At 35.2% G+C, this 17,850-nt stretch overlaps 1 protein-coding gene across 5 annotated transcripts in view; it reads left to right on the forward strand.

Annotated features, from left to right (window-relative positions):
- The window catches only part of LOC145688072 (cell adhesion molecule Dscam1-like), a 1,774,182-nt gene that overhangs the window by 1,505,304 nt on the left and 251,028 nt on the right, over nucleotides 1-17,850 (forward strand). For all 5 annotated transcript variants that reach the window (XR_014131839.1, XR_014131838.1, XM_081761792.1 and 2 more), the window contains exons 15-16: nucleotides 772-930; nucleotides 15,096-15,380. Coding sequence is in view for 3 of the 5 variants with exons in the window: in XM_081761792.1 (XP_081617918.1) it covers nucleotides 772-930; nucleotides 15,096-15,380 (444 nt within the window). In the remaining 2 variants the exon portion in view is untranslated. The remainder of the gene's footprint in view (nucleotides 1-771; nucleotides 931-15,095; nucleotides 15,381-17,850) is intronic.

Genomic DNA, 17,850 nt, shown 5'->3' on the forward strand with positions numbered 1-17,850 from the left:
AGAACCTCAGCAGACACGGTGGAGGCTGTGCGGCAGTCTTTTCTGAGAAGTCCTAAGAAATCGGTGCGCAGGGCCTCACGTGAATTACAGATGCCAAAAAGCTCTATCCATGACATTTTACACAAACGTTTATTGTTTCGTGCTTACAAAGTGCAACTCGTTCAGGCCTTGTTGCCCGACGACGGTACACGTCGATATGACTTTGATGTTGGCTAATGTGTGGATGGAAATTGAATATCGCCTAGATGTGCTACGTGCTACCAAGGGTGCTCATGTGGAAGTGTACTGATGTGACCAAAACTTTTATAGTTTGTAAACAATTCAACACCAGTTTCATATTTCTATCTTATTTCTAGCCTGAGTTATCAATTTCTGTAATCAGGGAAGGACTTCTCGGACACCCTATATATATATATATATATATATATATATATATATATATATATATATATATATAGGGGCGGATCCAGGATATGATCAAGGGAGGGGCTAAACCATATTTTGCCGTTTTATCCAGTGTAAAGCAGGATTGAAGCCCATTTTATCCAGTGTATACCTGAGCGTCAAGGGGGGGCTATAGCCCCTATAGCCCCCCTTGGATCCGCCACTGTGTATATATATATATATATATATATATATATATATATATATATTCTTTTCGTTGTTCAGTTTGTTTACATAGATATTTTATCTGATTCATGCGAAGAATGGGTATTTCAGCTAGTGTTTAATAAATAATCTGTACTAAAATGTTTTCTTTCGTATTTACAGGAAATATACTGCCTGGAAACCATAGGCAAACGGTGTTTCAAAACGGAACACTTGCTATAAAAAATATCCAAAAAGTAACGGATGAAGGGGGCTATTTATGCGTAGCAAAAAATCCTGAAGGACAAACGGCGAGAAGAAAGTTGAACGTCCAGGTATTAGGTAAGTATCGGTTTTCATACATTCATCTTTGTTCGTTTGTGTTAACTTGGTATAATAATATCCATATTTTTTTCTCTCTCTCTAAATCTCTTGGAATTTCGAAATTTGGCAGTGAGAACTTGGTTTTAGTTGTTTATGTATAAGACAGAGGGGCTATCGAGATTGTTTCCTCCCATCAAAAGAAGAAACACTTAATAAATGAGGGTCCTCCGAGTCTTCTTTTATGGGATACGGCCTTTTGAAATACATTTTAAAAGGAAAGACCTTACTGTTCTACACAGCACAAAGCGATAAATGGAATAATTCCACATAAACGTTTTAAGTTGTATCTCAGCCATATTTGATTCTGCTGTTTGTTTTACTTCTTGGTGTCCCATTTTTAATGTCCAGTAGTGCACATATGCAGTGTATGTTAGGGTGACACCTTTCAGTTGTACCATATACTTAAATTGGGCAATATTGGTCATGTAATTTTGTAAAAAGAACGTGACACAACAAACTGCATGTTCGAAATGTCTTCTTTTTATTTTGAACTTTCAGATCAGCTTCGGAACTAGTCTATTCACACCAGAAATCGATTTCTTGAATGAAATTATGTAATTTCTTATCGACATTTTGAATATAGGTAAAGAAGTAAGTAAATTGTGCTCAAACTATAATTCATTTTATTTTTCTATGTTTCCTACAAATTAACATTGAAAATGCAAAGAAAAATAAGTTTAAAGGAAAGGAACCAGGCTTGTAACAATTCCAAAGTTGAGAAAAGTAAATGTTGTCAAAATAATACATACTGTGGCAACTAAATCGCAACTACTGTATTAAATTCTGAAATTCTTAACAAACCTAAAGTTTTATGAAGTGATTACTTTTAGTCCAGATTTGTGATGTGTAGAAAAATAAAACTGTGATTCAAATATTTTTATCTACAATGCTTTGTCCTGTTTATTAAACTAAAAATTACCCTTTTACTTAAAGCTAACCTCGCGCATAGCTTCAACGTTATTTTATAGGAATAGAGACTTTAGAGTATGAGGAAAGAAACAAAAAACTACCCATTTTCTTGCGAAATTTCTACAAATGTATCTAAGATTATCAGTCTGATATAACTTTCAGGAAAATTCAGAAAACTTATGTGATCACCAAAGTTTTGTGTCATGTTACAAAATATATTGTGTTGGCCAAAGATTTGTTTAGAAATTTACGTAAAAACAAAATACAAAGTTTGACTTCCTATTAAAAAAGAAAAAGAATATACTGCTGTTAAACAGATAATTAACAACCTTTGTCCAGTGAATGACGAATATATGAACAGTATTAATTCGAACATCCCACACAAATACTTGATACTCCAGTAGAGATTCAAGTGCAATAGAGGACACTAGCTTTCAGCTTTTCAACTTTCTTCTTATGCTTTATTTTCAGAATACTAGATAGCAACAATATTCAATAATTTATTATATATATCAATATTCCTATGCTCTCGACAGGGCGACATCAGGGAATACGAAGTAATAGAGGATAGGACCACTGCATTAAACTTTCTTGGTCTCACCTCTTAAATTAAAGCTGGATTAATTACAGAAATATTACTTTACAAATTGTGATCAAAATTGAATCGTTGAATTCGAAAACCAGTTCTCTCCATCGAAGATAATTTGAGAGGAGAGACAAACAAAAGTAAATTAGTCAATATGCATCTGACATATAGGGCTGTTTTCATTTTCGGACCGTAGAATTGTCATTTTTCTACGGTCCAGAAATGAAAACAGTCCTTTATGACAGATGCATATTGACTAATTTAGTTTTGTTTGTCTCTTCTCTCAAATTATCTTCGATGGAGAGAACTGGTTTTCGAACTCAACGATTCAATTGTAATAAGCGTTTTCGAAAACAATGTATCGAATAAAATTTACCCCAAAACCAAATACCATTTGTTGATGATTTCATGAAAATTATTCATGAGCTATTGTAGGGTTTAGAGAAATATTTATTCGTGAAAAATTAACAAAATGAACTAAACGGTTTTTGATAAAAGAGACTGGTGAAAACTTATCTCTTGATAGTAAACTACCCGTTTTTTTCTCATGAAAAATTTCTTATGTTGTGTTAAAGGTTTTGTGAATGAAATGTTAATTTATAACTATTAGCAAGATTGTCATTATTAAGAAAATTTTCCGTAAAGAACTCAGTTCCACGTACGGGAGTAAACTGCTCCTTATGGACTTGTTCAGGCATTTTTTTTTCTATTTTATTGCAGGATTGTTAATGAAATATTTATTTATAAAATGCTTGTTCTAATAGGAGATCTAAATGGACATATCGGACGATCAAGATCAGGATATGAAAGAATACATTAAGAATATGGATTGGAAGAAACAAAAAGGAAGTCGAAAAATACTACAAGTGACAGAAGCATAGGATCTGGCTATCCTGAATACCTTATACAAGAAAAAAGAACACCTTATTATATATAAAAGTGACACCGCAAAGTCTCAGATCGACTTCATCTTATGGAGGAGACAAAACCTACATGATGCAAAGGACTGCAAAGTAATACCAAGTGAGAGTCTACCGGAGCAACACCGCCTCCTAGTAGCCGATATCTTTATCAAAGAAAAAGTAGGAAGAAAATTACAAAATGTTCATGTTCGAACAAAGTGGAGGAAACTAGATGGGACAAGTTCTGGAAAGATTTGGAAGGAAATTACCACATCCCAAGTACTTCAAATAAAGGAAGAAGAGTTGCTCGTGAAAGATGGGTGAACCGGAGTATTAGAAGTACTCAGGGAAGCAGCAAGAAAAGTATGAGAGAAACAAAAGGAAGATGCCTCTTTGATAAGAAAAATGGTAGTGATATATAGAAGCTCAAACAGTTGTGAAAGAGAAGAAGGAACGGTACAAAAAATGACAAAACTCTGGCAATCAACTAGATCTGATGGATTACAAGGCAGCGAAGAACGCCAAGAAGACAGTTAGTGTAGCAAAAGGCAAGACTTGTGATGACTTGTAAATGTGCAACAACCTGAAAACAAAACAGGTAGGAAATATCACACCTGTACAACAACCTGGAAACAAAAGAGAGAGAAAATATCATATACAAGCTTTCAAACTTAAGAAAAAGGAAAAAGAAATATACTTTGCCTGTGCGCTGCATCAAGGACGAAAATAACCAGTTTCTGACAAGTAAGGAGAAGATAAAGAAGTGGAAGAAGTATTTCCAGAAACTTCTCAATGAAGAAAACCCGAGAGAAACTTGCGAAAATCTACTCAAGAATCAGAGACTAGTTTGGCTTGTAACTATGGTAAAGGTAAAAAATGCCATGAAAAATGAAAAGTTCTAAAGCTCCAGGACCAGGTAATCTCCCTATCGAAGCATGGAAAAGTTTAGGTAAACAAGTGCAATTGTTTACTCGATTTTCTAATAGGGTATTGGAAACAGAAAGTATGCCAAAAGAATGGAGAAGCAGCTACATAGAACCCGTTTTTGAAAACAAAGGATATGCACACAAACACTGGCGCAAATCCCAGGGGGGATGAGGGGAACATGTCCCCTCAGACGTTGGAACTGGGGGGAACTGTCCCCCACAATAATCCCATTTGGGGAAATGTGTTTTTTGGGGGAGAAATGTGATGATTTGTGTCCAATTTCTACAAAGGAAAGAGATGAAATTGATGCCCCCCCCAGAATAAGCCTCAAATCTGCTCGCCTCCAAATGTTGAAGACAACTCTGCTCCCCTGGTCCTCCACAGCATTGTTTTTCAACTTCATAAATATTTCGAGCGCCGCTAAAAAAAAAAGGAACCCCTCAATGTTGAAGATGGATTTGCGCCGCTGCACATGAATGTGGCAACTACAGAGAAATGAAACTTATAAGCCATGGAATTCAGCTCTGGGAGAGAGTGACAGAAGCAAGATTGAGGGAAGAGAGAGAAATAACAAAGAAACAATTTGTTTTTTGGCCAGGATGATCGACAAAAATGCAATTATTACCTCTTAGAATGCTAATGGAAGAGTACATAAAATACCAGAAGGACCTTCATATTGCTTTCATCGACCTAGAGAAAGCGTATGATAGAATACGACAAGAGGAGAATTGTGCTCCGAACACATACAACTGTAAAATTCAAGATATGGATCATGGTTGTACGAAACGAGTGAAGAGCGCGTGTGGAATAACAGAAAAGTTCCCAGTTAAAGTGAGACTTCATCAGGGATATAGTTTTAGCCTATACTTTTATTCAATTATAATGGACGATCTTACAAAGGATATCCAATAGTTAGCACCTTGGAATATGCTATATGGTGATGACATCATGCTGGTAAGTGAGACCAAGGCAGTCAACAAGAGCAATTATTTGCTTGGAGTGGAGCATTCAGAGCAAAAGGAAGCAGAGGGAAGTTAGAATTAATAAAACCAAGACATAATATTTACATTGTCATCTCAGGAAAAATGTATTCGAGAATACAAGAGTACGACTGGATGAAGAAGAGGTGGCAATGGCAAGGAAATTGCAGTACTTGCAACCAATGCAGAAGGAAAATGTAGGAATAGAAAAAGATGTAAACAGTATAATTAGCAGTAGTTGGACAAAATGGATAGAAACATCTGGATGTTGTGCAATCGTAGAATACCAATACACCTTAAAGGGAAAGTTTAAAAACAGAAGTGAGAACTGCCATATTACTCGGAGTGGAATGTGGGACGACGAAGGAGAGAGAGGAACAGAAGTTGAAATGTTGCGGAGATGAAGATGTGGAGTGACGCGGCAGGACAAAATTAACATGAAGTGATCTGGAGAACAGTAAAGGTGAGATCAGTAGTAGAAAAACTGCAAGAAAGTAGACTGGGATGGTTTGTGCATGTAAGAAGAAGACCTTTGAAATACGTAGCTCACCGAGTAGATGCTATAGAACTGAATTTGGAAAGAACTGGAGGCCTACCAAAAAAGAAATGTAGAGATTGTGTTAACAACGATATGGTGCAGTGCGGTGTCATAGCGGATATGACACAAGATAGAAACAGGTGGAGGACAGCGATCCAAAAGGCCGACTCCAGCTAACTGGGAAAATGGCTTAGAAAAGAAGAAGAAATCAGAACAAAATCGACGGAACAGTTTTTGAAAAAAATGTCCCAAAAACAAAAATCTCTAAGAGTAAACTATCGCTTATGTATATCAATGATATACTATATTCTAGGTCTTTTATTCATTATTATATTAAAAAAATGCTTGAGTCGTTTTTGATAAAATCATCCTTTAGGGTCAATCCATACGAAGTGGTCCAGAGCAGGTTGCTCGACCATCTCCGAAAATTATAAAGCTTTGAGTGTGACGAACCTTATGTATGAGAAGGTCAATAATACTATTCACCTTGTCGTATATACAAGTGTCCCTGAATTGCACCTATCTTTGTTGTCGGTGGAGTGTCAATTTTTGCATTTGCAAGCCTTTACGAAAACTACAGTTGCTCAGGGCGTACGAAGCAGACGAATACCAAACAAAAACGAATGTTTACAGGAGAGACTGATGGACACGAAGAATATATACTCTTGCTTCTAAATGAATAAGCAAGCAAACCAATACATGAAGTCACCACAAAACGTACGGAAAATTACACTTTTAGGTATTAAGGCGGTTAATGCATCAGCAAAGTACCATTGGAAACCAATGCCAGTTACGGAAGTTAATGTGTTCACAAGGTTGTGTTACTTCTATCTATCCTATACAACGCAACCTTGTGAACAGATTAACTTCCGTAACTGGGATTGGATTTCAATGATAATTTGCTGATACATTAAGTGCCTTCATACCGGCGTCCAGTTCGACGATGCATGTCGTGGGTGCAAAGGGGAGCTAACCCCCCTCACCATATAGATGTGGCAATGATCATAGAGCTAGAAAGATGGCGCAAACGCCACTCGCAAGCTTTTGCACAACTGAACACAAGGAAAAGCGAGCCTAATTGCTGCACCATGCGTAGTTTTTCAGATCTAGCACGAAACAGTGCAAACATTTAAATTTTTTCCTGGCTATGACCATCATCACGCACGTGCTTTCTTCGAGTTTTTACCATGTCCTCACTTTTTCTCCATGTAATATCAGTCGGGATATTTTACAGTAGTTTATTAACATAAGAATTACTTTGTGGCATAAGCAGCAATTTTTAGCACTTTGATCTTCTGAAATACTAGGCCCCAAAAATGGCATCAAAATCAAAAACTTCAACTTTCGGACCCCCATAAATCTACAGTGCCAGTAGTATCATAGCTATGGATATTTCTGCAGACTCTTTACGTGCAATAGTGTTCAGCACAAAATTTATGAACCCTTCCCCCACTTTATGCCATTCCAAAATACAGCCCCTTTAAAAGTATAATTTTCTGTACTTTTTTGGTTATTTCATGTATTGGTTTGCAACCCTGCTTATTCATTTAGAAGCAAGACTATATATTCACCGTGTACCTCAGCCTCTCCTGTAAACATTCGTTTTTATTTGGTGCTTGTCTGATTCGTATGTCCTCAGCAACTGTACTTTTCGTAAACGCTTGAAAATGCAAAAATTGGCACTCCACCGACAACAAAGATGGCCACCATTCAGGAACACTTGTACATACGACAAAGTAAATAGTGTTATTGACCATCTCATATAGAAATATCTTCACACTCAAAGTTTTATAATTTTGGGAGAGGGTCGAGGAACCATTTTCACAATCTTTGGACCACTTCGTATGGATTCATCCTTTAAGAACTCACCCCGAAGAATAAACTACTTTTTTTTTCTTTTTTTAAAGAAAGAAGACTTATACCAATTATAGGTCTGTTAACTGACCTTTTTTGTGGAGTATGAAAAAATCCCTAAGTCGTTTTCGAGAAATTTGTACGATAAAACTCACCACAAGAGTAAACCATCACTAGTGAAGCTTTTAATGAAAAATGATTTATTCCACACTGTATGCAAATATTAAACGGATACATTTTTAAAATGTGAACGAAGTCGTCGGAGTTTGTTTTGAAAAAGAGTCTGTAAAGAACTCACTGCCAAGAGTCAACCATGCCTTCTGAATTTTTAACAGAGAAACGACTTACACTGGTTGCTAATGAAATTGATTTATGAAAACTAAATAAAATTTTTAAAACCGTCTTCCAGAAAATCATTTTTCTTCTTTTTATTTTTACCCTTCAGTAAACTACCTTTATTTTGAGGGTAGGAGAATAATTCTGAAAGTAAACCAGGAGAATCTTATAAAGTCCTTAAGAGCCTTACATAATAAAAATAATACAACATTTACCATTTTTTCTTTTGCTTGTTGCTCATAAATGAAAAAAAAAAGATAATGCAATGCAACTTATCACAATCACAGATAATGTTATTCCACAACAGAAAATATTAACCTGAAGAACTTATAGTGTTGCCACCCATGGAAATTACAGTGTTACTAGAATAACATTTCCCACGAACTCAACTGCATTTGATTACGTATCATGTTGCCTATGAAATACTACTTAAATAATAGTTGTATTTAATTTGTAAGAAACAAAATAGCTTTAATATATAGCCCTAGTTATTAAAATTAAATAATAATGTTATTTAAAAAGTTCACAGGATACCAAAAACAACATGATACGTAATCAAATGCAGTTGAGTTCGCTCCTCTAGTCTCTGCCTTAACTTACATGTTGGGGGAAATGTTATTCCAGCAACACTGTAATTTATATAGATGGCAACATTGAAAATTCTTCAGGATCTTATTTTCTGTTGTAGAATAACATTACCTATGATTGTGGTAAGTTGCATTTCATTATCTCATTTCATTTATGAAGAACAAGCAAAATAAAAATGGTAAATTTTGTATTATTTTTATTATGTCAGGCTCTTAAGTTTGAAATTTGTTTATATAGATTGAGCGATTTGGCCTGTAAGCAATTGTACAATCCACAGCAAAAAAACCTCCTACATGAGCATGTAAGTTTATTGTGAAACTACGCCTAACAGCACAGGGAATCAACATAACGTCTAAGCGGCAGGAACCACGCCAGGGGAAACCTCGGCGTCCTCCCCTGCACACTTATTTTGGAGCAAAACTTCGTCGTTTCACAATAAACTTACGTGCTCATGTCGCAGTTTTTTTTTTCTGCGGACTTTACATCGGGACGAATGAATGAATGAGCAGACAGACAGACGTCTAAAAGTCTATTTTCCGGTATGTAGACTGCATGAAACATGTAAATCCGTTGAAATCTCGAATTTGCTTTTTTTAATGATTACCATCGTTGCTTAAAAGTAAACAAGGGAACCTTAACAGTTAGCTAAGCAATGTGAAAGCGATGGTATTAGCAAATAAACTCTGCTTTCCAGAAATAGACTATTGTAAATAAATTTTTAGGAAGCTATACGAATGTTGCATGTATTTTATTCTCTCTTAAAACATATTATTTAGCATATAGTAATGAATACATTTTTAGACAACAAAATATTAATTTTATAACTAAAAAAAAGCTAATTCCGTTTGGAAATGGTTAATTTGTATGAATAGTAGATAAGTGCCAAATAACTAGATTCAAATTGCAGCACACTGAGCACCGTAGCTAGATTCCCGTGCAGCAACGATTTTTTGTTCTTTATTATTCCAAACCATTCCTGAGAAAAGGAAGTATAATATATGGAGAAATATTAAAGAATACTTATCTATATTGTAATTAATATATAAAGTAATAACATTATAATTCTAACTTCTCGTTCTATCCTCTGAGATCATCACTGCTGCGATTCTCGGCTAACCGCTTCATAATTTAACATGCATCTTAGGAACAGAAGATATTCAAGTAAAGATGAATCAACACATACACTTTTTTTTAAAAAAAAAATATTTGAATCTGAGAGTTAGATTGGACTTATCTTGCATCACAATTTGCTTGATTATCTTGAGTGAGCTTTCATTTGTCGAGTCTTGATCTCATCTCGATTTTGTAAACGTTCCTTTTCATCTCGGTACCATCCACATTCCATATACTTTTACTTATCGATATACTAACGTTGTATGTTGGAGCCTCTTCCGAGTTTTCTTGTTTGCTGTCACCTAACAACTACTGCGATTACTCTTCTCTCACTTTTACAAATATGAAGCTAGTAAGAAAGGATTTTCCTTAGCTCACACACACACACACACACACACACACACGCACACGCATACACACACAAATGAAGATATTGAAGCTTTTAAGCTGCAGTGTGATGTGAAATGCGGTAAATATGTGAGGTAACGATAGTTTCGGAGGTATTCTGGAGAAAGAAAAGATTCACCACGTCGAGAAAAATATCAATAACAGTAGAAAAAGAAAGATTCATTAAAAACTTTGAGTGATTATAACCTTGTAGTACAGTTTCAAATTAAGAAAACAAAAATCGAGGTATTTTGATATAATTTAATTTGATTTGATTTCAGTTTAGCATTCCTATCAGCAGCGAGGCTATATGAGGCGTAGAGCTACAGCTTAAAGTGGGATCCAAACCACATTAACTCCCCACGGGAAGCAAACCCGGGTCTTCCCCGCTAAAACGACGGATTTTGAGATAAAGGAAAAGTAGAAACATGATAGCTCAGTCAATCACTTATTCAGGCTGAATCAACACATTGCTGAATGATGAAAAATAAAAAAAAACGGATCATAAATATGGAAATTCAAGAATATAGTTCTTACTTAATACAGTAGACTTCCGAGTATCCGGCTCGCGACTATCTGGCCTCCGTACTATCCTTCCTAGTTTTATTTTGTCGTAATTAAATAGGGACTGCAAAGCATTGCATTGGCAACATTGCCAAGGCATTGGAAACGGGCGTCTACTATCTTCCTCCTTCGTGACGTGCGCAAAATACAAGTTGTGACAGGAAAAAAAGCTGTGTTTTGTTCCTTGTTCAATGTTTCGTCAGTGTGTAACGTACCTCGATGCAGTACGTTTGCCGTTGTTCTTGATTATAACTGTACAGTACATACAGTACTGTATTCGTAAATTGTTCTTGGGGCATGCTTAATGTTCATTTAAAAAAATGAGTTCACAGAACTCCGACCTATCCAGCCTACACTTCCGCCACAGTAGGTCGGATACTAAAGAGTCTACTGTAATATCTTGATATTTTCGGCAACGGTAACCGCAGATCAATTAAAACTCACACTTGGGAGCTGAGTGGGTCAGTGGTAGAGTGCATAGGTCTACCTCTGGTGCGTGGGATTCCTGGTTCAACCCACGGTCAAATAAGTTTGTGGTGGACAATATCGTGTCCGTGGGCTTTATGTGGGTATTTCTGTTTCTTCCCGCATTTTCATTCCATCAATTTTTCCATCATTCACTTACCTTAATCATAGTCTCCCTTAGCCTAAAGGGCATAATCATGGGACGTTAAACTGAAAGATTTCATTTCGTTTCAAAACTTAGACTTTAACAAAACAGAGTCTTTTGGCTCAGGACAGAATAAATTGACTTATTTTTATTTCTGTTTCGATTGGGATGTTTATCATTGAATTAATAGTTCAAAATCGAATATAATATTTAAACTATCATATGAGTTTCTTCTTTGAATTGCTATGTTTTTTTTTATAATTTTATATTTAAAAAAAATAATTTAAACTATTTGTATTGTTTTCTAATATCCTTCTCTATTGCATCTTCTGAAAGAGGTAGTAACTTTTAGATTACATTACAGTTCAAGAAATGCCAAAATTTTGTGACAGTTACCAAATTTAGTTGTTCACAATACGGAATGTCCTTGACCTATACTTGCTAGTTCAATCAATTTATTATTTTCTTTTTTTTTAAATATATCATTTACACACGACAGCATGTCTTTTCTTTTCAGTTGTCAATGCTGTTAGATTTCTATTAAAACTTATTCCCCGTCAACCCCTAACATCATCATTAATTTTGACGTTTACCACAACGCTTCATTTTAGGCGCAACGCAAAGTGTTTTATGATCTTATATTAATGCAAAAGTAACTTTATTGTCACAGTTATTACGGTTCAACCAAAACTTTCCCCTCCAAGTTCATATTAACTCATTATGTGAAAGGAAATCGTCGAGGAAGGTTGTGTACAAACTTCCCAACCCAATAAGTCTATGAAATGTGTTTGTCTCTCTTCTAAGTATTTCTTCGAAAGGTTAATAGCCTATAAACTTGGAGCAGCCTTGACTGAGGCCCCGCATGGCTTAGGAGCGGATCGCCGTTGAAAGTTTAAGACCACTAGACAGAATAATATGCGTTACGTGCAAAGGAAGCAATGAGTATGCAAGCAATGGGAACTATTTACGGTTGTGTTTGCTCACCTAAAGAAGCCGTATAGCTAAAGTAACAGTCTCACGATCTCATAAAACAGAAGAAACGAGCCTCAGAGAGCTGACGGCAGTGTGTTTATTTGCGATAAAATATCAGGATTTTTTTCACTTCTCTCTCTCTCTCTCTCTCTCTCTCTCTCTCTCTCTCTTTCCCAGATTTTGAATGAAGGAGTTGTACTGAATTTCCTGCATTTCAGATTATGACACCGGAATCTTGATATTGTTTTTGCTAAGATGACTTTTCAGACCAATTTTAACAGATTTCAATTCAGTTTGTGTACTTCCCATTTTTTTTCCTCCTATGTGGAAAATTTGCCTCTGCCGGAATATATATTTCTCAGTACTCTAAAATTGTCAATTCTAAGAATATAAATGTGATAAATCTTGTGACAATCCTATTTATAAAACAAAACTATATCAGTCTGTGAGTAACGCTAATGAGCAAACTTCAAAACATTTACGACTTACAAGTTGCATAAACTTTAGGCGATTTAATCCTTATTATAAAAGCATGAAACTGGCTCCAGAGACTCGGTTTCATTTCTCATTGGTAGTTCGTGTTGTTCGGATCTCACGCAAATCCACGTCTCATATAGCTTCGCTGCTGAAAGTGGCGTTAAACTTAAACCAACCAACCAAACACAACTTGCTTCAAACTTCCAGTCATGATAATCTTTAATAGTTCACAGTCAGAATAATGATTGTCGGTAGTTGAACTGCCTCCTACCTGACTTAGATATGTCACTAGCGTGCAGGCAACTTTCAGACAAGCTGAAGGCTTGGGAGCAAATGTAGTATTTATAAATCATAATTATGGCACCTGCAATAGCCTTGTGGGTAATATTCCAATCGATGATATTAAGATATCTATGTAACTGAGACATAGATGGCCTTATGCAGAGTCGTTTTTAGCGTTGCATTAGGGGCTTGACTAACGCGTCATGACGGGAGCCCATGTGATCCGGATTCCACGTTAATCAGCAGGTCCCGTCTCATATAGCCTCGCGGCTGAAAGGGACGTTAAACTTAAAATCAACTCAACTAACGCGTGATGCTAACTTCCGTATTTAGTTACACGTGAGTGCAACTAACAACGATTTATATAGAAAAAGGTCAACCTCGATATTTGAGTAAGGTGTTCTAAATACAATAGGGAAAATCAATCTGAGAGAGAATATGACTCAATTAACTTGATTTATCCTAAAGCGTTTGGACAACCATGTGAAAAAATCGAGGTTGTTATATAAATCGCTGTTAACTTAAGTTACGTGTTACTAAATACATAAGTTAGCCTTACACGTTAGTCAAGCTCTTAATATAACGCTAAAAATGACTCTACATAAAGCCCATAGTATTTACGTAGAATAAAGCAGTTACATAACACGAAAGTATTCCACTTAATTGCTACCTGTCAAATGTATATTTTAAAGAATATTTTCATTGTTCAACCAATATAAATATTTTTACTTCTTGATTTATTGATTATTTTGAATTGAACGTCCTTTGTCAGCCTTAAGGTTACGTGAAACGGTACCTATTAGTGACAGACTGCTTTAAAGAGCACGGGTGCTATATTTCAAAAGTTAAAATCCGCGATATAATGCTTTCGTCTTTTTAATATATGAAATGAAAGGAGCAAAGTCACATTGACCTCATTCCACCGGTGTTGTAAATATAAAAACTGAAATAAAGTATTTAAGAAGAACAGAAAAGAAGAAAAAAGAAAAGAAAGAAGAGAAAACTTGTAACACAAGCGTAAATTATAAATAGAATTTTAGTATTTCTTCAGGGGTCTAACTCCAGATGATGCTTCCAATGTAAAGGAAGGAAAACAATGGATCTAAAACCAAATAAAAACAATGCAAGGTATGTTAAAACGTTTCTCTTCTACGTAAATTCATTCCTTACATTGTCGGACACAGCACCTTCAAAAATACAAGTAAATTAATGGAAAGCAACATTGTAACATAAAACAAGTTTTAAATATCAACTTTTGATCTCGAGTGGGGTACGAAGAAAAAGATTGACAATATTACAATATTACAATATTACAATATTACAATAAATGTTCTTATGGTTTTGTCAGTTTGTTTAATACCCTTTGGTCTTTGAGCTGTTAGATCCATAAACTGAAGGAAATCTTTTAAAACGTTTAGAGACAATGTTTTTCTTGTTCACTAAAAACAGAGCATTCATATGTTTCAAAATCTATTTTCGAGACTCAGATATTGGTTCCGGTAGTATCCCGGAAACTTCGGGACCAATAATAATTCAATTAAAGCGTACTTAACGTCTTAAGCACCATTCTTTAAGCATTCTGTTCGCAATGTAACAGAGGGAAATTTTGACATTCAGTTGAAAATAAAATGCGTCTAGTTTTCTAGTCAATATGGATGATCGTCGCCATGCAGTAGTAGCGTACATAGAGCTGCAAGTACTAGAGAAACGCAGGAGAAATAGAAAGTATTGGGTTTAGAAAGTGAAAAGATGAAAGCGAATAAAACACACTATTTTCTGGATAAATTCTGGTGATAAATTACGTTTGCAATAATGAAAAAGACCATTGCACTAAAATGTTCACGATAAACTTCCATTCCTGACACAAAACTACTTCTCCAAAATGCTGTGAAAAATGAAAAAATAGGGTTAAACAAACAAATATAATTCAAACATATTCTGCCGAATTTTATAGTAGAAGAACACAAGTGCCACTGCAAATGGTAGTTTGCATATACTTTCCCAGCATCCCTTGTATCTATGTTTGTATTATCTTCGTGAAAGCAACTTATGTACATCTTCTGTAACTTAATATATTTTCAATGTTTACTTTTTACAGTTGCTCCAGAAATTGATCCTTTCTATTTCAAATCAAACCTCCAGAGAAGAATGCGTATGAGAGTAACATGTGTAGTGAGCAGTGGAGATCTTCCCATCTCCATTCGATGGCAAAAAGATGGAGCACCAATACCAAAGGATCTTGGAGTGACTCCCACGACACTAGATGAATATTCCAGCACTCTAGCGTTTGGAAGTTTAGATACTAAACACACGGGAAATTACACATGCCTTGCTTCAAATGCTGCAGCAACAAGTCGTCATACAGCTCGGCTCGTCGTTAATGGTAAATATTGCCATTGTTTATGCATAATTCTCATATGTAGTACGGTTTGTTTACTGTTGTTTGGATTGTTTAATTTTGTATGTAGCGTTTGTAGTTCTCAAGAGAAACTAATGGTAACAGTCGAATACTCTTGTGTGTCTGACAAGTAAATCCCAACATTGATGAACGTTAAGTTTGTCTTTCATTCCTTAATTGGAATAACTTTTCATGACAAATACGACTATGTTAGTTAGCTAATGCACAGTAGTTTGTCTTCTAGATTTACAAATAAGAATTTTATTAACTACGAAACATGCACACAGAGTTTCTTAGAAAAAAAGATTAAATATTATAATAATAATATTATTAATCTATCTATTAAAATTCTACAATAGCAATATAAACGCCTGAACTCCATCCTATAACCTCTGATTTGCGGGTATTTGTGATTTCACGTTTAACAGAAACAAATATTTTAAACTATGTGCGCTTGAAATAAATTATTTAAGTAGATATTTTTCATATAAAGTTTATCTTTCTAAAATTATTGTTCAAAGCCTTTGCATTTTAATAAGGCTTTTCCAAATTCAATGCAAATAAATTGTGCTCCCACCATTGGAGTACTTTTAAACTAAACGTTTGTGGGCATTTATATGTTTGTGGCCAAACCTTTCGACAATGAGATCTGGGAAACTACAGGCTCTAGAAATATGACGTTCTCACTGATCGATTGCAAATTTTCTGTGGATTTTCCAGTTCTAATTGAATATTTAAAAAGCATGGTCATTATTTCTTTATTACTTTTTACGGATACACTGGAATTGTTGAAATTAAAAAATAAAAAATGGCATATCCTACACATTATACATTCCAACACCACATAAATGTATACAGGGGTTGCTTACCACTCAGACGTTTGTTTCATGGCCAAATGATAATGAAAAACGAAGGATAACAATTTATCCGCTCTAACAGTAAGTTGAATCTTTATTGTTTGGAGTGTTTTGCCCAATGAACACCATATATCACTGACATTATAATTAATTGTGTGTGTTATGTATTTCCTTATTACATACTGCATGCAAGAAGAAAGAAAACACTGATCATACATGAATTAAAAACTCCAACCGGAAATAGGCTCAATTCTTGCTAACGGTGCGAGATATTGAAAAAGTAATCGACAAAATCTCCCCTTTATAGTATCTCTTGCCAATTTTAAACAAGACGCCTTTCACTTTTGTCTGTAAAGGGGCATGTACAGATGTGAGGAATAACAAGGAGATTTATGCTCATATGTGAATGATGCGCTGCGTAGAGAGCGCAGTTTTAGCTAGTCTATATATTAAAATACTAGGTTTATATGTTTGTCTCAATTCCTTTCGACAATGAGATCTCGAAAAACCACAAGTGCTAGAAACGTGCCGTTTTCATTGCTCGATTCCAAATTTTCTATATATTGTCCAGTTCTCATTCAAATTTTGAAAAATCGTGCGTTATTGTAATATTCAACATTTTAGAGGCGGTTTGAGCCCATAAGATTAACATTGTTGCAGGCCCAAACTACGATGTTAGGCAACCAGAAGAGAAGTTACGTATGGCGGGTTGACAGATATTGCACGCGCATTGCTTAAATCTGAATGGCAAAACTGATTGCATGCTTGCAACTTCAAAGGCCTCAAGAGACGCAATGAGGCGTATTCACAAGGAGACTTAAGGGTCTTCACTACAAAGAAATTAAACTACCGCTAATTTTAGAGATTTTTTCTGAAAAATCTTTAAAACAAATGAAAATATTCGAAAAGCAGAAACGTAGTGACCTAGACAATACGATTTTGCATGTGATACCGTTATCACAACTCATCTATCTGCTTTCGATTTGCAACTGTAGGTAGATTTAGCATTTTTTTTGCGGGTTCTGTAAATAGCGGCATACCAAAAGCAGACACGTAAATTTTTGTAAAGGTATCACATGCAAAATCATATTGTCTAGTTCACTGGTTTCTTTTCTTTTCTTCTTTTTTTTTTTTTTGAATATATTTAATTGTTTTGAAGATATTGCAGAAAAAACTCTAAAATTAGCGGTAGTGTAATTTCGCTGTAGTGAAGAACCTTTAGGAAGTGTCACTCACCGATTTGAATGAAACTTTGCATACTTGTAGAACATCGAAAAATAATCAAAACGTATTTTTTTTTATTTCGGCAATGGTGTGGGTTCAAGGGTAGAAACCACCCTTTAAACGTTAGGGATGGTCTCCAACCAAGCATAGACAGAAAACAATCATTTAATATAGAAGTAAACATACTGTCAAGGAAGGGGTTAGGAGAGCTAGTTCAGAATCTGACGTCAAAATTACAAAATTCAAAATGCTGGATCCAATTAAATGTGGTGATTACAATTACTTAAAGTTTTCTGGTTTGAAATGCTCTGCAGTTAGCTAAGAACAATTACAGTTGGCAGGAGTTACGGTAAGGAGGTTGCAGACCACTTTGA

This window comes from Thermobia domestica, chromosome 6, assembly GCF_964235325.1.
Source record: "Thermobia domestica chromosome 6, izTheDome1.hap1.1, whole genome shotgun sequence".
In the NCBI taxonomy this organism is placed as follows: domain Eukaryota; kingdom Metazoa; phylum Arthropoda; class Insecta; order Zygentoma; family Lepismatidae; genus Thermobia; species Thermobia domestica.